General features: G+C 40.1%; 1 protein-coding gene and 1 long non-coding RNA gene across 3 annotated transcripts; one reads left to right on the top strand and one right to left on the bottom strand.

The window, feature by feature from the left end:
• Positions 1 to 1,422: 1,422 nt before the first annotated feature.
• LOC109417111 (deoxynucleoside kinase) lies at positions 1,423 to 19,238 on the bottom strand. Of its 2 annotated transcripts, none has more exons than XM_029872788.2 (5): positions 18,982 to 19,238; positions 18,042 to 18,384; positions 8,670 to 8,788; positions 8,450 to 8,601; positions 1,423 to 8,387 (listed from the first exon to the last, which is right to left on the bottom strand). In XM_029872788.2, the coding sequence occupies exons 1-5, from the start codon at positions 19,001 to 19,003 to the stop codon at positions 8,235 to 8,237; spliced, it is 789 nt and encodes a 262-aa protein (XP_029728648.1). In that variant the 5' UTR covers positions 19,004 to 19,238; the 3' UTR covers positions 1,423 to 8,234. The 2 variants fall into 2 exon arrangements, with proteins under 2 accessions (XP_029728648.1, XP_029728649.1); XM_029872789.2 differs by lacking the exon at positions 18,982 to 19,238 and adding an exon at positions 18,455 to 18,912.
• On the top strand, positions 8,798 to 17,089 carry LOC134288234 (uncharacterized). The gene is made up of 2 exons (XR_009997835.1): positions 8,798 to 14,446; positions 15,938 to 17,089. It is a non-coding gene; the product is annotated as an uncharacterized LOC134288234 (long non-coding RNA).
• Positions 19,239 to 19,852: the final 614 nt, after the last annotated feature.

Raw genomic sequence — 19,852 nt, 5'->3', positions numbered from 1 at the left:
GTTAGGTACACTCAGGAAAATTGCCTCATACTTAATGGCAAATATCCAATCCATGTGTCAAACCACATCCAAAGTATATGCAACCAATACCCGATTACGCAGGCAAATTAACGCATGAATAGTATGTGCTTTGAAGTGTATGAGTCGCTGCTGTATGGTGCCTCATCAAAAGTATGAGTCGCACTAATGGAAAACATTTGTTTACCCCCATTGTAAAAATCCATGTCCCGGACACATAGGAGGAATGAAGATTTTTTTTCCCAGTGTAGGCGTAGTTTGCTCGAGTTTGACGTGCCTGCATCCTCCCTGATTTTCTCTTAGAAAATGGAATTTAAGGGAATTCAAATTAAATGGGAAGTATAAGGAATGAAGGGATCTAGACTTTCCCTGGATACTTTTCAACTTAAGTGGAATTATGCACGGAAAAACAAACAAAAACTAAAAATTTTTTCGTTGATGTCGAAAAATTTTAACAATTTGCAATAGCTTCTGTTCAAGCACGGAAACGCTCTTTTGGCATAGAAATAGTCACTCAAATTCATGGGAAGGAAATTTATTAGCTGTGTGGAACGCTTCATTTGTCCACAATGGATTTACTGACCTCGGACACAACCAAATTTTCATGAATATGAATCAATTTTGGACCCGCGTCAAATATGATACCTTTACGGTGGTGTACCTTATATCGAAGTAAAATGTACGATTTATGGAAGCACAAACGAAATGGATTTTCGTGGAAAGTAATGTGTTTCATTACAGTGGTTTTGTAAATTTTTCCGAAATCATTATTTGGGACTAATTTCACGTCGAATTCATCAACACTAGCAAACAATATTTGTATTTCTGCTTCGCTGCCCTGCTAAGCACATCTGTCCCATGTTGTTTTGCATTGTAGCCGCGTTTTTCTCAGTAAAAGAGCCATTTGAAGTTAATTTGATATTTTTTTCCATTTTGCATCACAAATAAATATTGCACGATACCGTTAAGCATCTTCCTGACATTGATTTTAAGATTGAACTTAAATTAGAGCAGTGGGACAGTATGCGTAGAAAAACAACATGGTACAGATATGCTTAGAACGGCAGTTCGTATAACGTACACTTGTAACGTATACAAAAAGGAAATTTATTAATACGTTATATCGAAGAGTAGCTGTATATATGCTGCCCCCACTCGCATAAAAGTCCCATCTTTGCTGGGATTCCTATCCATATGGCACAGTTATGCGAGTGGGGCAGTATATAAGGAAGAAAATAAGTGATGAATTAGCTGTAGGTTAAATTCGAAAAAAAAAGTAGATAGCTAAAATATACAAAGTAGGAAGAGAGAGAACGAATCAAAAATAAAAGCCAGCACCTTCTGAACACGAAGCCGGCCATACAAGACTTTCTTTCGTTTTTCCATTGAAATAAGAAATAAAACTTAGAAGTTGATTTTGACATTTATTGTAAATCCAATTCAACCAACCAAAAGTGTACCACATGTACATATTGCTAATGCTCAGATATCAAAAGAGTTATATATTAAATATTACACAAAGTTGATACCATCATTTTGGGTGAAATTGATAACTTTTCGCGGGTCTGAATAGTTAATGATATAATTGAGCTCAATGCTGTAAAAAAGTACGACGACAGATTTTATCAGTCATTAGGGTTCAAAGATTCTCTATACAATGTAATAAATAAGGTTTGAAGTAAAGAAATACATACGGTGTAGAATCATTTGGGAAGGGGATTAAATTTTTGACACTTTCTTCTATAACGTAATTAACCTTCCTTTTACATCACGCTGGCAGCAGCTCGCTGACGTAGAGTACGAATTGGGTCAAAAATGACCCAAATGTCAAGGGAGGGTTAATTTCATATCATTAGGACATAATCGGTGAAGTACTAGAATTGAAGTAATGAGCTGAATTTTTGTATGGTGAAATGGTCAATGAAATGGTGCAAAAAGCGTGGGTATTATCACAGACAAACAGACGTAACACATTGAACGATTTTCACGGAAATCCATCGCCCAATTCACACCTCCATCACCTGGTGGAAAAGTTGCACGAATCACTGTGTTGTGCAATATCGTCAACAGAAGGCGCTAGTGTGAAACGTCAAACGCATAGAAAAACGATGCGCGCGCCTCTGGTTGTGAAAGCCACAACTATGAAAATTTAAAATGATCGTTAAAAGCGTGGTCGATGGAAATTTTGCAAGTGTTACGTCTGTTTGTCTGTGGTATTATGATTCCTTGTCTAATTTAATGCTGTTTGAGCAAAACTCTGGGTAACTGTGTTGTTGTTTTCTCCATTTCTTGCAACTTTAACAACACGGTTACCCAAATTTTTGCTCAAACAGCATTAAATTAGGCAAGAAATAATAATACCCACGCTTTTCGCACCATTTCATTGCAGAAACGGAGAACCTTCTCACCCTACAAAAATTCAGCTCATTACTACAATTCTAGTACTACACCGAACGTGTCCTATTGATTCAATTTTTTATAGTGAAAAGTGCCCAACACATGACCCTTGGCATGTGATAAGCTTGTATGGAAAAAATAAATCCTCACTCCAGTCGACTTTTTAGATCCCATTTAGGTCCCATATGAACTCTACTAAATTTCAGCGCAATCGGTGAAACTATAATTTAGCGCAAGCGATTCAAAGTTTGCATTGGATTTACTATGGGAAAAGTTACACTTTCAAACAAAAAATCCCAGAGGTCGCCCTTTGTCTTTTTAAAACAAATCGATCAACGCTTCTTGTAGAAAAATCATTTATGAAACTTTCCTTCGAAGATCGCAAAACGATTGAATGCTTGTGGAAAAAGTTATTGATTTATTACCGATTAGTGATCCAACGAACGGTTTTTGTTTTGTTTTATCAGCAGCACTGCTGCTTCCGTTGTTGCATGGGGTGGTGGGAGGCATCACCACCCCCAGAAACAGCAGCAGCCAAGGCAACAGCCACTTAAAACTTCGCGTTTCATCTTGCCCCACCCGTTTCAACTTGCCCCGATGTACCTTAGTAAATCCTATGCAAACTTTGAACCGCTTACGCTAAATTATAGTTTCACCGTTTGCGCTGAAATTTTGCACAGTTCATATGGGACCTAAATGGAATCAAAAAAGTCGACTGGAGCGAGAATTTAATGTTTGTCCCATACTAATGACCCTCTGCACAAGTGGTTCCACACCCTAAATCCACTTTTAGGGTAAAAATGATCAACAACGAAAAAATAACATGATTTTGAAAATGCTGAAAACAGCTTCACCAAAATGTAACAACCCAAAATCCTAACCTACAGTGTTAATAAAACGCATGAGAACGCTAGCAAATTTATGGTAAAGGAACGTACAGGGGGTGGCCAAAATGTTAGGGAAAGACAACTTTTTTTTTCTCACAAAGAAAGATTTCAACAAGCTGCAAATTTTCATAGAGTAGGTACATAAAAAAATCTCAAATTTTGATTGTTTGTCAACCAATTATTATATGTGCATCATAGATACACATTTGTGCTCGATTGATTGATCTTTCGCGAAGCTAGAACCGTTTTCGTAAAACAATATTTTTAGTCAACTAATTTTTGAATTTCCACATCTTCGAAATCCAAATATTAACCCTCATGTGGCCGGTAGGATGCCCGGGTACCTTTTTCGATTTAAAATCTCGATATTTAAATTATTATTGAGAGTAGGAAGTTGACACTATGCTAGATCTAAGAAAACGTGAATATATATCCATTAAAAGGGTTGACAGAATTTTCAAATGAGGAGGATCAGGGGGAGGGGCTTTTGATTTTTTTTATTACGTGGAATGCCGGCAGGGTAACCAGGTACCCACGAAACTGGATTGATCAGATCTCCGTCAATTTTCCACCGATTACAATTTTTTTTGGCTTATTTAAGGCTCAAGCATCCGTCATCATTTTTCGGAAAATAAAAAGCAGTTTTCTCGCTGCAAATCAAAACAAGGATCATGAAAATATATTCATTGCATTATATTCCTCATGTGGAGGACAGTGAATATATTTTCATAGCAAAAACTTTTGTTTTGAGCGAAAAAACTGCTTTCAAATGTTTGATGATGACGATGATTTCAATGACGAAAAGTTCAACGTTAACTCAAAAACTCAATATCTATTGAGAAAATATTTGATTGCACTGATCCACCGTGGTTTTCGAAAAATCCGGATTTTCGGGACCATGTCCTTATACCATATTGAAGCCCACATTGTTGAGCTTGGGACACCGTAAAGTGGCCATGGCCAGCCAGAACTCCTACGGGAAGCCTGATCTGGAATCTCAAAATCAACACGTTTAATGATCCCAGACTGATCAGATACTATATGCTGAAGAAATAGAGAGAGGATTGATAACGATATTGCTACTAACCCGAGCATTGTTTTGTATGAAAACATGGGCCCGAAAATCCAGATTTCCGGCACCCGGACCGGTCCAACCAAATATTATCTCGATAGATAATGAGTTTGTGAATTGAATGAGCCAAAAAACAATTGAAATCGGTGGAAAATTGACGGAGATATGATCATTTCAGTTTCGTGGATACCCGGGTACCCTGCCGGCATTCTGCGGGTGTTTATTTTTGCTGGCCACACTACGTCTAAAGATATCTTGAGAACCATATAGAGGAAAGTAAGGATTCAAAAAATGTCAATCCGTCATAACCTTTTTCAAAGTTCAAAAAGTGCCCAACGATGATAAACGTTCAAAGTTTTATTCGATTCGGTTCACTGGTTTCAGAGATCCATTCATTCATTTATTTAGTAGGTATTACATCAAATTCAAGATAAAACCATAGACAAACAGACGTATCTCTTGGAACAAAATGCGATAAAAATCATCGTCACGCAAACATAATCGCCCAGTGCTAATTTTGCTGTGGTACGCAAATCCACTGAGTAGATGGCGGTAGTGAGCAAACGTCAAACAGGAGCAAAAACGATGCGAGCGCCATGAGCGAGCGATTTGCGAACTACGGAATATTTGAATAATCCGTTAAAAAGGTAAACGATGGGAAGTGAGTAGAGTGAGACGTCTGTTTGTCTGTGATAAAACTGTATCAACAATATTTCTCCATAATACACGGTTCGTGGCTGCCGCTCTCTATCCTCGGTCGCGCCCGATGCTCGCCAAGTCACGCTCCACCTGGTCCGCCCATCGTGCTCTCTGCGCTCCACGCCTTCTTGTGCCAACCGGATCAGTTGCAAACACCAGCTTTGCAGGGTTGTTGTCCGGCTTTCTTGCAACATGCCCTGCCCACCGCATCCTTCCGGCTTTGGCCACCTTCTGGATGCTGGGTTCGCAGTAAAGTGCAGCGAGCTCGTGGTTCATCCTTCTCCGCCACACACCGTTCTCCTGCACACCGCCGAAGTTCGTCCTTAGCACGCGTCGCTCGAAAACTCCGAGTGCTTCCAGTCCTCCTCGAGCATGGTCCATATCTCGTGACCGTAGAGGATTACCGGTCTTATTAGCGTTTTGTACATGGTGCATTTGGTGCGTGGGTGAATCTTTTTCGACCGCAGTTTCTTCTGGAGCCCGTAGTAGACCCGACTTCCGCTGATGATGCGCCTCCGAATTTCACGGCTCACGTTGTTGTCAGCCGTCAGTAAGGATCCGAGGTAGACAAATTCCTCCACCCAGTGGCGTAGCCAGAAATTATCTCTGGGAGGGGTTTTCGATGTTCAATATTGCCATTTTTTATTTGACACTCAGATTTCATAAATATGTAAACTCAATTTGAGCCGTAGGTTAAAAATAGCGGCGCAGCCGAAAATTTTTTTTGTTGTAAGGCGTTTTATACTGGAAATTTGTTCCAGAAATTTTGGCTCTGGGAGGGGGGGGGGTTTAACCCTAAAATCCCCCCCCCCCCCCCGTGGCTACACCAGTGCCTCCACCACCTCGAAAGTATCCCCGTCTATCGTAACATTACTACCCAGACGGATCCGGTCGTTTTCGGTTCCGCATACCAGCATGTACTTTGTTTTTGAGGCATTCACCACCAGTCCGACCTCTGCTGCTTCGCGTTTCAGGCGGGTGTACAGCTCTGCCACCCTTTCAAATGTTCTGGCAATAATGTCCATGTCGTCCGCAAAGCACACAAATTGTCCGGATTTTGTGAAAATCGTTCCCCGGCTCGTCGCATCACACCTTCCAGAGCGATGTTGAAGAGTAGGCATGAGAGGCCATCACCTTGTCCCCGGCGAGATTGGAATGAACTAGATAGTTCACCCGAAACCCTTACGCAGTTTTGCACACCGTCCATCGTTGCTTTAATCAGTCTAGTCAGCTTCCCAGGAAAGCCGTTTTCGTTCATGAATCTCCATAGCTCTGCGCGGTCGATACTGTCGTATGCCGCTTTGAAGTCGATGAACAGGTGATGCGTTGGGACCTGGTATTCACGGCATTTCTGGAGGATTTGCCGTACGGTAAAGATCTGGTCCGTTGTCGACCGGCCGTCGATGAAGCCGGCTTGATAACTTCCCACGACCTCATTTGTTTTAGGTAACAGACGACGGAAGATGATCTGGGATAGCACTTTATAGGCTGCATTCAAAATAGTGATCGCCCTGAAGTTCTCACATTCCAAATGGTCGCCTTTCTTGTGAATGGGACAGATTACCCCTTCCTTCCACTCCTCCGGTAGCTGTTCGGTTTCCTAGATCCTGACTATCAGCCAATGCAGACAGGTTGGTTTCAGAGATATGACAGTTCAAAAAATAGTTGACTTAAAAATAGTGTTTTACGAGAACGGTTCTTCGCGAAAGATTAACCAATCGAGCACAAATTTGTACCAATGAAGCACATTGCACACATAATAGCGTGGCAAACAGTCAAAGTTTGAGAATTTTCGATTGTGAGAGAACATGAAGATCTCAAACATTTTGGCCACCCCCTGTATGAGTCCCTTTTTAACCTTCCTAATGCACCACGTTGAGAACAGCTCGCTGACGTAGCGTGCGGTTTGGGTCGAAAATGACCCTAGTGCACAAGAAGGGTTAACATCAGATACACATGCACTAGAAAGTATGTTCTTAGTAGAAAAATGGTAAAACCTATACAAAATGTTGACGATGAAAAATTTGATCTAGTGAATTTTCTATTAGTCAAACACATTTACACTGAAACCTCCATTTAAGTCGATGCATGGCTGATCGAAAATATTTTTTACCGTGCAGGCAATGACTAAACTATAGAGTTTAAAATTTTTTGACAGATCTCCTTTGTCATGCGAATTGTTAAAAAATATAAAAGTCTTTAGTTTTGTCACTGTTTGTACGGTAAAAAATATTTTCGATCAGCCATGCATCGACTTAAATGGAGGTTTCAGTGTATTCCAAAGCTCATTAGTTACGTAAGCGATGCTTCCACGCTGCCACGACAAAAAAGGGTATCTTTCAAGATTGCTAAGCACATGGTTGGAGAAAATTGTAATTTTCCACAAAAATATGGAAAAACATTGTAACTTTTCATCCGGAGTCAAAGATAAATAATCATCTTCACATCGCGTAAGATTTAATTATTAATTTTGGCAAACAAAAGTATGCCTCACGTCGATCAATTTTACCCCAGTGATCAACATGACCCAAAATCACGGTACCTGTTAACCAAATTATTCGCATTCATTCATTGTTTTATGTGATGTGGAATTAACGGTAATCAGACGTATCCCGAGTAACCATTGAGTCACATACCAGTATTAGTTGGGCCTTTTGAAAAAGACCCTTATAGGACTAATGTTTCGCAAGACGGTTACTTGAGATGGTCAAATCTCCGTTAAGACTCGCACGTGCATCTTAGAAGCAAGTTAATACTAATAAATAGCGTTCAGTTACCTATTACTGTAGAATATGAATTTAGTATAGCTCAGTCCGAGCATCGCTCGGACAATGTCTGCTGTTACTATTTGTAATTTGGAGATACCATTTTAGAAAGCTGATTCGGTTTCATATTGAAAACTGTTTTAACACGGTTCGGATCTATATTGTTTGCCCGTCACGATAAAAACGGGCATTAATTTTCTTGTTTCTTTGGCCTACAATATTGTGTGTTCTGTGTGTGAATGTGTTAATCGTATTCTACAATCGTAATAATATAACATATACACTTGTGTACACTAATCTTATGGGCTATGTTAAGTTCTATTCGTCTAGGTATATCTTGTTACGTTGATAATTAATAATATGAAAAGGAATTAGTAAAATATAATTTATAATTTACTAGAACTCTGTTCTCGATCGTTTACTGGGTGATGCAAGAATGGGATGCTGATTGGTGTTATCTATAAGAATGGGCTTGAGAATACTTGTTTCGGACCGCTTGTACTCCGAGCTTATGTTGTGCAAGTCTAAGTCAGCATCCAGAACGAGAACCTAGAAGTAAATATATTTTTATGATAATTTGAAGCCCACACATGATTGTTAACATTTGTTACCGGTGCCACTCTCGGAAAAGTTCCGTGAATCAACCAGTTCTCATGCAGCTCGTGCAGTTCTTGTAGGTATTTCAAAGGAACACAACTTTCTTCTGATCTGGCGCGCTTTTTCATTCTTTCATAAACAATTTCCGGACTAGTTCGTAAGTACACTGAAGTAAACAAAAAAAAACATAGAAATAGATTTCACTAGCGATAATGTTCATCAATGGTAACTCACCTATCAAATCAGCTTGAATGTGTATATTAGCATGGATGAATTCGTACCACTCTTGTAGAATATTGTACATTCCCTGATGTAAACTTCCAGATGCGAGCATGTTTTCCACGAAACAATATCTTTAAAAATATAGACATGAATGTGTAATGGTTAACTTTATTATATTTCTGTTACTAAACGCTTTAAAATTTGAAATCAAGTGCATATAGGGGTTGTGGGGGTAAAGTGGACAACCTAAGCATTTTGGTCGTTTCCAGTGGAAATGCGACGAAATCCATCTGCTTTTCCGATTAACATGGAAGATATTGATATACCTACTCTAGAAATCTTCTAAGGGATAACATTTTAAAAATATTGTTTTCTTTGATTATTTTTTTCACCAAAACGAGCATCAAAATATCGTGAAAAAAAAAACGGTGGGGTAAAATGGACAATCGATGGGGTAAAATGAACAAGTCGTTAAATGTTATATAACAGCATATTGTTTCTATGCTTTCATTTACTATCAAATTTCATACGAAACCTTTATTTTGTTGTTTCCAAACTTTTAATACAAAATTTGAAATACACTTAAATAATTATTGCAAAAACAGTGTAAAAACTAGCACTGTTTTGGATGAAAATTTTATTTTGTTGATTGTTGGGCTGCAAAACGGTGAGTCGATAAGGAGAGCGTCCAACATAGCTCTGGTCCTCACAAGTTCCTACCTCATGCTTCCACGGGTCAAGCGATGACAAAGACCGCCAGCTAAGAGTTGTGTGCCTAGCTGGTAGTGCAGCCTGGGCACTGTTGTCCTTCTGACTTCAGCTAGATTGAGGAGGTACGATCCGAGCGTCTGTTCACCAAGGAGGTGCGGCTCAAACAGCGTCTGTTCTGGTATCCAGCGGCTGAGTAAGAAACGCTGCACCACGCCCAGCTAGATCCAAGGTGGTAGCCCCATCAGCGCGGTCGTCCCAGTGTTGGTTGGGACGTTAAACAGAACTGGCACGATGGCCCTCCGGCGAGACAGGAGTGTTGGCGTAGGCCCAATAAGCCACCCGTAAAATCCTCATTGCGAATAACATAGGAGAAAATACGACTCGATACAATCGGCAAAGACCCACGCGACGAAATAAGGACTACGTTTGGAAACTTGGAACATGGAATTGCAAGTCACTAGGTTTCGCAGGATGTGACAGGATAATTTACGACGAACTACATCCCCGCAACTTCGACATCGTGGCGTTGCAGGAACTGTGTTGGACTGGACAGAAAGTGTGGAAAAGCGGACATCGAGCGGCTACCTTCTACCAAAGCTGTGGCACCACCAATGAACTGGGAACAGGATTTATAGTGTTGGGCAAGATGCGACAACGTGTGATCGGGTGGCAGCCGATCAACGCAAGGATGTGCATATTAAGAGTTAAGGGCCGTTTCTTCAACTACAGCATCATTAATGTCTACTGCCCACACGAAGGGAGACCTGATGACGAGAAAAAAGCGTTCTACGCGCAGTTAGAGCAAACATACGATGATTGCTCGCCGCGTGACGTGAAAATCGTCGGCGACATGAACGCGCAGGTAGAAAGGGAGGAAATGTACAGACCGGTAATCGGGCGAAACAACCTGCACGCCGTATCGAATGATAACGGCCAGCGATGCGTAAACTTTGCAGCATCCTGTGGCATGATAGTCCGAAGCATCTTCTTCCCCCGCAAAGATATCCACAAAGCCACCTGGAGATCACCCGACCATCAAACAGAAAACCAAATCGACCACGTTCTAATCGACGGTAAATTCTTCTCGGACATAACCAATGTCCGTACATACCGCAGTGCGAATATAGATTCGGATCACTACTTAGTCGCTGTATGCATGCGCTCAAAACTTTCGACAGTTATCACCACGCGTCGAAGTCGAACGCCGCGGCTCAACATCGAGCAGCTGCGTAACGTAGAAGTGGCGCAAGACTACGCGCAGCAGTTTAACTAGACTGACTCTACAGAGAAAATAGGTAGAGAAGCGAAGAGTGAACAGCCGTCTGAACGGCAACACTTTTTCTGTTTTGATTTCGTAACTCGGATGTTGGCAACTGTCGAAAAACAGATTAATCCACCTATCGAGGGTAGTGTCTTTCTCGTGTACTGCAATAGAAAATGATTTATGCTGTTGAGTAATTAACAAGAAATCATCTAAAATGTATACCAAAAAGGATCAATTTTCGTCAATTTAAGGAATCAATGTTATTTACAGTAATATCCTTGATGCTGTTGAAAATGCTTTGACATCCATGTGCACAACAAATATCCTTGATATTTAAAAATATTGGTAAAAAAATGTTTCGAATGATCGCAATACTTATCATGAATTATGCGGCAATCGTCAAGGTTTGTTGATTTTGTTCGATAGGATACCAGTTTGACGGTTCGATAAGGTTTTTTTGGCTTCACACTCTTCGCTTCTCTACCTATTTTCTCTGCACGCTCGTTGAAAACTACTCTAAAGTGAGTCGTTTTCGACTCACTTTGGTACAAAGTGGAACAGCTCAAAAGAGAGTAAAGTCCCGTTACTCACTTTTGAGTAACGGAGGAATTTTAAAAATTAGAGTAGCTTCAACTCACTTTCTTTATTTGGATAAAAGCAAAAGTGAGTAACTGCTACTCACTTTTGCTCATTATTTTTTAGAAAATATGCTTATAAGAATAACAATAAAACGAATTTAAATACGCAACTAATCAACTTTATTAATTTAAATTTCGTGGACATTAAACATAAACATTTACAATAAATAAATATATAAAAAAAATCATGAATCAGCTTCCTTCGGTCTGTTCCTTGCAAGGTCCATGATCTTTCCTTTTTGGATCGATCGGCATCGTTGACGACCCACGGGCGATCCTTCTGCTCTTTTGAGAGCTAGCAGCGATGTGAATGATAATCACATAATCCTTTCGAACCGATTTCCTCGTAACGGATCCATGGATGTCTATCGGCTTCGGGTATCCTTTTGTGCAATTCCTGCAAAATATTTTCGTGGCCATTAATGAGACTATTCCATTATATTGCATTTATTTCTAGTGGGAGACTTACCTTGCTGTTCTAATAATAGTTTTCACTATAAACAATTACTTAATCTGATGTATAAAATAAACTATTTGGCGAAAAATTGCAACTTTTCTCATTTGCATGAGCGGACTTGAAATTTTTACAAGGTTTTGCCCGTTACGGGAGAGTAGGATTGTACAGCCATTACTCAAAAGTGAGTAAACTTAAATTTTCTTCTGGGAGAGTAGAAAGCTACTCAGTTCAGTAAAAAAATGTTACTCACTTTTGACAGTTTTCGCAAAAGTATTGAAGTGAGTCGAAAACGACTCACTTTAGAGTAGTTTTCAACGAGCGTGTGTGACTCTAGTTAGCAGTGGCCCTACCAACGGAAGAGCAGCTTTGCGGAGCTACACTTGAAGATGGCTGGAGGGACATCCGATCCGCCATAGGTAGTACCTCGGCTACAGCACTAGGCTTCGCGACTCCGAATCACAGAAACGACTGGTACGACGGCGAATGTGAACAGTTGAAAAGCGAGAAGAATGCAGCATGCACGCAGAACTCGATGTACACAGCGCAACCAGTAACTTTCACGCAGCGACCGAAAAGACAAAAGAATTTTCACGCAAATTTGTGTAACACTGGATCAGCACAAATTTGTGTTGATCTAGTCGTACACAAATATGAGTGAAAAATCCTTTGTCTTTTTGCAAGTTACTCGTGCGCTGTGTACTTTCGTTTTAGGGTGTGGGCAAGAATGCTGCAACACCGTACGAGAGCGAATGAGCAGTGATGGAATCACTCTCATCGTGAAGCAATTCGCGAGTGTAAAGCCAACACAAGGTTTACTCACGATGCCGAGAGTAAACAGTGTGTGAGTTTATTCGCACCCGCCTGCTTCGTGAGTAAGAAGCAAAACAAAACGGAAACACTCAAGAGTTTTTATTCGTGAAGAACTAGTAGAGGTGCGGGAAGTGCATTTTATTGTGATTATAATAGCAAATCCAGTGATTATCCAACATAAACTAAGGCTTTATGCTTCATTGTTCCTGAAAAGCAGCACTGCTAGTCGTTAAAATGCGTTTTTCGTCAAAATGCAAAAAACTCACGAAGCTTCGCGAATCACATGCGAGTGCTTGCCAGCTTCGTTTACTCACGAATAAAGAAGTGTGAATATTCTCGGGCCCCGGTGCTTCACGAGTATGTTTGTTTTGGTTTGTGTCTGCTCAACTGCAATCTTGACCATTTTCCATCTCTCCGAATGAGGCACGTTACAGACAGGCGCGGAACAGGCAGAACTCAGTCTTCCGGATGAAGAAGCGTCAGCAGGAAAAACGAGATCGCGAAGCGATGGAAGAGCTGTACCGCGCTAAGGACACACGAAAGTTCTACGAGAAGCTGAACCGCTTGCGCAGAGGCTTCGTGCCACAAGCCGACATGTGCCGATATAATCACGTGAATATTCTCACGAGCGAGCGTGAGGTGGCGGCAGCATTACGATGAGCACCTCAATGGCGACGTTGCAAGTACCGAAGGTGGCGTGGTAACAGATCTAAGAGTATGTTTGGTAACAGATCTAGGAGTATATTTGCTGATTTCCTATTCATATGGGACAGTTATGCAGTTTATTTGATTTTAATGTTAAAGATCAGCAAAAGTATAATGATTCATGCTTAGGCATAATCAATCGTTAAAACATGTTAAAAAACAATAAAAGCCATGAAATTATACCCTGTTCATATTACCCCCACCACCCCTACGCTGAAGGAAAACACCATCCTGAAATCAACTAAGGGTCTGTTCCAATTGGCGAATTAAAATTAAGTTTTACTTAAATTTGACAGTTCGACACTTTAACTTGACAGTTCTCCTAAGGAAATAATTATCGAACTGTCAAGTTTAAGTAAAAATTAATTTTAATTCTCCAATTGAAACAGACCCTAAGAAGTGATACAGTGACACGAACACGCTCCAGTTTGACGCTTTGTATTAGGAAAACCCCGTACGTAAAATCATTTGGTACAACTATTTCGGAAAGGAAATTGCTTGGACTACCTTGGGCATTGAGTAGCTTCGTGCCTGCCACACGATGTACACATACAAAATGGTTATTGGCAGATGAAACTATCAGTTAATAACTGTGGGAGTGCTCATAGAATACTATGCCGAGAAGGGTGTCAGGCCATTCGGCCGAATGGTCATCAGGCCGAATGGTCATTGGGTCTTCTTCTTGCCGTTACGTCCCCACTGAGACAAAGCCTGCTTCTCAGCTTAGTGTTCTATGAACACTTCCACAGTTATTAACTGACAGCTTCCTCTGCAAATGACCATTTTGCATGTGTGTATCGTGTGACAGGCACGAAGATACTTTATTGATGCTGAATCTACTGATATTTTACACATGAATTTTTCCTTCCTTTAAATATAGCCTGTTCTTTCTAGTATCATTGCTAAAATAGTTTTTGGCGCTGAAACTGCTGATATTCAATTCATAAATTTTTCCTTCTTTAAAACATAGGCTATTCTTTCTAGTTTCATTGTTAAGCTAGTTTTTGGCAAAAATTGTTGGAAAAGGTAAAAACAACGGTTAACTTTCAATTCGTCCTGATGGCCATTCGGCCTAATGACCATTCGGCCTAATGACCTTCGGCCCAATGACCCAGCATCGCTGAGAAGCAGGCTTTGTCCCAGTGATGATGGTACGCAAAGAAAAGGAGAGAGGATGTATCTACAGGAGTGCGGATAAAACAAGGTATTTTCAGTTTATAGCCAATCATCGCGTACGTCGGACGTGCTCTCGCTTCGCTTACATCGGCAATCATGTGTGGTGCAAGAAAAAACACCCTCGTAGTGGATTTCAGCGTTCTACCGGTTCGCCCGGATTTGAGAAAAGTGCAGAATTTTTTAGAGGATGAAATACACCTCAAGTACTCGGATGTTGAAAGCATACAGTTGCACCACCACCGCAACTGTGTGCTGATCGAGATGAAAACTTACGAAATCGCCTCGCGTTATCAATAGGAAGCAATCAGTGAAGTACTAGATTGAAAGTAGTGAGCTGGATTTTTGTATGGTGAGATGATCAGTTCTCCATTTCTGCAATGAAATGGTGCAAACAGCGTGGGTTATATGATTTCTTGCCTAATTTGATGCTGTTTGAGCAAAAGTTTGGGTAACCGTGTTGTTGTATTATTTATTTCTTGCAACTTCAACAACACAGTTACCCAAACTTTTGCTCAAACAGCATCAAATTAGGCAAGAAATCATATAACCTACGCTGTTTGCACCATTTCATTGCAGAAATGCAGAATTGAACATCTCACCATACAAAAATCCAGCTCACTACTTTCAATCTAGTACTTCACTGATTGCCTCCTATTGGAGAACAATTGTAAACGTACAGTGCTTTGTGCGGGAAAAGAATTCCGCATCCCCGTTTATGTAGATTGTGACTTCGTGACCGTTCGAATACACGATCTCCCTCGGTCAATGGATAATGCCATTATCAGCAACCATATGCTGAAGTATGGGGAGGTGATTTCCATACGGAATGATACATGGAAGCATTATTTCTCCGGTATTCCAAACGGCGTGCGAGTGCTAAGGATGCGATTGTTGCGTGACGTCCCATCGTTCATCACCATCGATGACGAAAGGACAATGGTTTCGTATTTGAATCAGCTCAGATTATGTCATCAATGCGGTCAACCGGCCCACCCAAATGAAAAGTGTGCGGGTTCCAGTACTTCAACTCGAGCTTCAAACCAGCGCGAATCAACTGAGCCATCCGGCGAGCTGTTCAACTTAACTGATTATCCTCCTATCAACAACATTGAGGAGTCGTCACCCGTCACAAAGCAACCTACAGCTGAAGACCAAAATCAAAAGAACAACGAAGAATGGACCGACGTTGAAGACAATGGGTCGAATGGATCGAGCACATCATCCGATTTTCATGTTGTGACAAAGAAGCGTCGGCGATCCACCAAACAAAAGGACTTGCAAAACGGGAACGAAATCAAAACAGTCTGTTCTGAACAGGGGTCCCACAACACGGACCACGATAATGCATCAGTCGGCACTTCGTCGACGGGAAAGAATGTTTTGTCGAAAAATAAAAATCGAAAGGGAATAACATTTACTATTTATAATCCAAAATAAATATAAAGAATGTTGGCTCTGCAAAGCTGGAACCGGCGAGTGAGCCTAGAAATAAACGATATGGATAAAAAAAAAAAACAAGGTATTTACATATTCTAAGGTAGTACAAGATGTCAAAACTGGCTGAGCGGCCATTATTTTTTCACCGTGAGAAATTCTGAAAACAAATCCCCCGCCACCTCAAATTCCTTTGAAATTTCGCTCCCTCTGCTTTTCTCCACAAACTAAACGTCATGCTTAACCTTACAATATATAAAAACCTTGGGATAAATTACGTGCGAAAGTAAATATGTCTATGGAAGTTGAAGGATATAAAAATGGCGCTAGAATGTGGCGTTTCATAATAAGATTTGAGTTCGTTCACAAATTTAAAAAAGTCAAAATTTGCAATTTATGACATTCGCCCACTTCATGACACTTTTTGTATGGGGAGCTTAATTTTCGGCTTAGGGACAAAACGTCAAATGCAAGAAAGTCAAAAGGGACAAAATGTCAAAAATTAGTAATGGAGGCAAATGAGTTGTTTATCTTTTTAAGCCTGAGGCCTTTGGTTAAATGGACATTTGGTTGAAAAGTAATTTATTCGAGCATACGTTGTATTACCACGGTGTTTCTTCATATTAGTAGTTGTTTCCTACACTTCAAAAAATATTCACGTCCGATTCACGTGAAAAATCACGTACCTAACTCCACAATTTTATTGTTTATAATCAATTCACATGACTCATGTGAACTTTAATTATAATCATGTTACTTTGACTTTAGGGTAAAGTTACATGATTTTCCGGTCTGAAAAAAAATATGAGTGGAAAGAATCTTCAAAGGGAGTAGACAATCCCGAGCAGGGAATAAGAACTAATTGAAAACAAATTGAGTTATTTAGATATCACGAATTTTCTGTAATTCTCAACGTACCCTCTGGCCCCGATCTGGCCGATCTGCGCTTTAACCCCCGCTGAGCGATACGTCTACCAGACGGAGTATGACGATGTTACAAACTCTGGAGGACTTCATGAAAAGTGAGTTTCTAATACCGTTGGTCTAGCCTTCTAGAACCTACAGCTACGGTACAAATGTCCGATTCTTATTTTTTCCGTTTTTTTTTTTTCAATGAAACAAAGGCTCCATTCGATGTTTATAAAGTCAATGCTACCAGGTTATAATATAATATTATTACGGAAACCCATTCACCAACTTTTTTGGGACAATATTTGCTCAAAAAGTGATAATTTTACTTCAGACTCTAGTTTAATTTAAAAACGCTTCACTAATACTTCACTTTTGCAAAAGAAAATAAAAAATGAATAACTCTTTTAAAGAAAAACTAGAAAGGACGAGCAAATTCCTTTTAATTCTACTACTGTGCTTATCTTCGGACAGGTAACAAGTTCTACTAAAAGCTCTAAAGTAAGGCTGACACAAATTTCGATTTTCTCTAATGTCACCCCCCCCCCCCCCCCTCGGAAAATTCTGGTCGGAATTCGACATTTTGAGGGGGGACATGAATAAATTATACAAAAATTTAAAAATTTTGAACTGAAATTAGAGTTGTCGAGAAAATTTCTTAACAAATCCGATGAGTTTTTCAATTTTGCCTAATTGTTTGGCTAATTTTTCAACAAATACATTTATTATTTATTATCCACCCCCTTGACGAGTCAACGAGCAAAGTGACAAAAGAAGAAAATGAGATTTGTTCCGGCCTAATAGTAAAGTGATAATTTTAATTAATTTCGAAATGGTTCAAATTAAGATTACAATTTGACTAGTTCAAAGCTAGATTTCTTACCCTAATACCACAACGCTGGGCACACTTATCCTAGTTGTTCACAAATGAATGAAATATACACACCGAGTCGTACCCACTGTCCACTGATAGTTTTGTCTTCAGCAAATTTGTGGATACGAATGAGCCATTTTACGAAGTGACAATAATGTTGATGATGATATTGATTTTCACGGGTTATTGGACGCTACCTCCTGCCGAAATTCATTCATAAAATCGGCTCGTAAAATTTGCTATACTGGCGTTGAGCGAAACTTCTGTATAGGGCTGATTAAGGGTTTTGAACCCCTATGTTAACTCAGAATTTTACAAAAGACCCTCTGAAGGCGTGACGGTCTTATGGGTATTACATACCGTTAGGTTTGCACGTAGACTATAATTAAAGAATTAACATGCTTACCTGGCACTGAACATGGACCGCTCCATTAGCTTCACACTCTTTTCCGTTTGATGCGTATGCATATTAAGCATCGTCAGTGTGACGTAGGTCTGGAACGGCATCGCCCATCGGTGCGGTTCCTTATACATCAGATCCAGCAAGTTGACTCCCCCGCAGTCTCGCCACTTTTCCACAGGTTCTGTCAGCAAGCACACTCTATCCTTAAATTTCTCGAAGTGGTTGAGAAAGGTAGTTTTTCCGCTTCCTATGTTGCCTTCGATGAACACGGTGAATGGCTTCTTACCGGCCACGCCAAGCCTTTCCGGTCCGATCGAAGCCGCCGCCATATTTAGGAAAGTACGTCCTGGGGAGCGTAAGTGTAACAATTTCGTAAGGTTTACCTGAATTAACACGATTTAAAAGTACACACTCACAAGAAATACAGAAATGCTAACAGACACACAGAATTAAACGGTAAAATCTAATGACAGAGCCTTTGAACCCTTAAAATTATATTTTTTTCAAGCGCCGGAACACTTTCGTCAAGAAATTTAGAGCAGAACGCCAAGGAAAAGAAGCAGTTGACTGTTTTCGGCGGGAGTTAAATCGCGAATACGCGGGCAGTGAACTGACACGCAACTCGAACGAGTTAACGAAATTTTAGCGCGAAAAATCAAAAATAAACCGGCACCCCACTGCTAGTTGGTGCGGACCCAAAACAAATCAATAATTTTATGCGTGCTGAAAAAAGTGGTTGGAGTCTTCGATGGCGAATGATAACCAAAACAGAAACCAAACCATACAGACAAAAGTTTAATGTTTTGCTATCGCTAAAAGGTTTTTGCTTGCGTATTGCAAAACAATTTAGTGGATTTATAGCTTTAACAGATGATTTTCAATTGAATTTGTTACAATTTGCACACTTTTCAACTCAATATATACCGGGCATGATGATACTTACGAATAAGAATGTTGGCAAACATTGTTGCTTTCGTTCGTACCGAAATAAAACCAGAGCGATTATCTTTCGATCCTAGTATAAGCGTGGCAATTCAACCGCACATTTCTTTACCATACGCGTAATATATCAACTTCAACCATTCGTATTTGCGCAGATCTTGTCGATTTCGCACATTAGCGGCGTTTAGTTCCATAAGCACTGCTTTACTGCGACTGTAAAAATGACAAAAAATCAAAACAAACAAAGAAACATGTTTCTTCGATGGATCAGAGCGCATGTGAGTCAACTGACGTTAGAGCACCATCAACTGACAGAAGCATTCTGAGCAACGCACACGGAGAACTAAATCTACCTATTTTTAGGGTTTATTTTGGTTATAAAAAAAAGTATACATCGAATAAACTTTCTACCCAAAATTAGGTTGTTTTCTCTTTCTCTCCCCACCGATGTTGTCAAAAACAAGAGCAAGCTGCATCAACCCACCGGGGATACTTTGTCCCAATAAGCCTATTTTGGGTAAATGCCGTTTTTGTCAAAATAAAGTTGTAAAAACTCACGTTTGGGTTGAATTTACCTAGTCTTGAGTACACTGAAGTTTTTTTTTCTACGACGGTAATGGTCCCGCGTAAAAACAACCGCGTTATTTAAAAAAAAAGTCGTAAAAAAACGCGTTATTTTATTGTTCGTGCAGTTGAAAATCGGAATTTTTGACACGCGAAAATCGATTTTTCTCCTAAACCGTGTGTCGGACGTACGTCGTAAAAAACGCGTTATTTCAAAAAACGTCGTTAAAAAGTCAAGTCACGTTATTGTCGTCGCGGTTGAAACCCGAAGTTTCCCCACACCCGACAATCGAATTTTCTTAAAACTC

Source organism: Aedes albopictus, chromosome 1 (assembly GCF_035046485.1).
Source record: "Aedes albopictus strain Foshan chromosome 1, AalbF5, whole genome shotgun sequence".
Classification (NCBI taxonomy): Eukaryota; Metazoa; Arthropoda; class Insecta; order Diptera; family Culicidae; genus Aedes; species Aedes albopictus.
The sequence above is the reverse complement of the archived record's forward strand: the minus strand, read 5'-3'. Positions and strand labels throughout refer to the sequence as shown.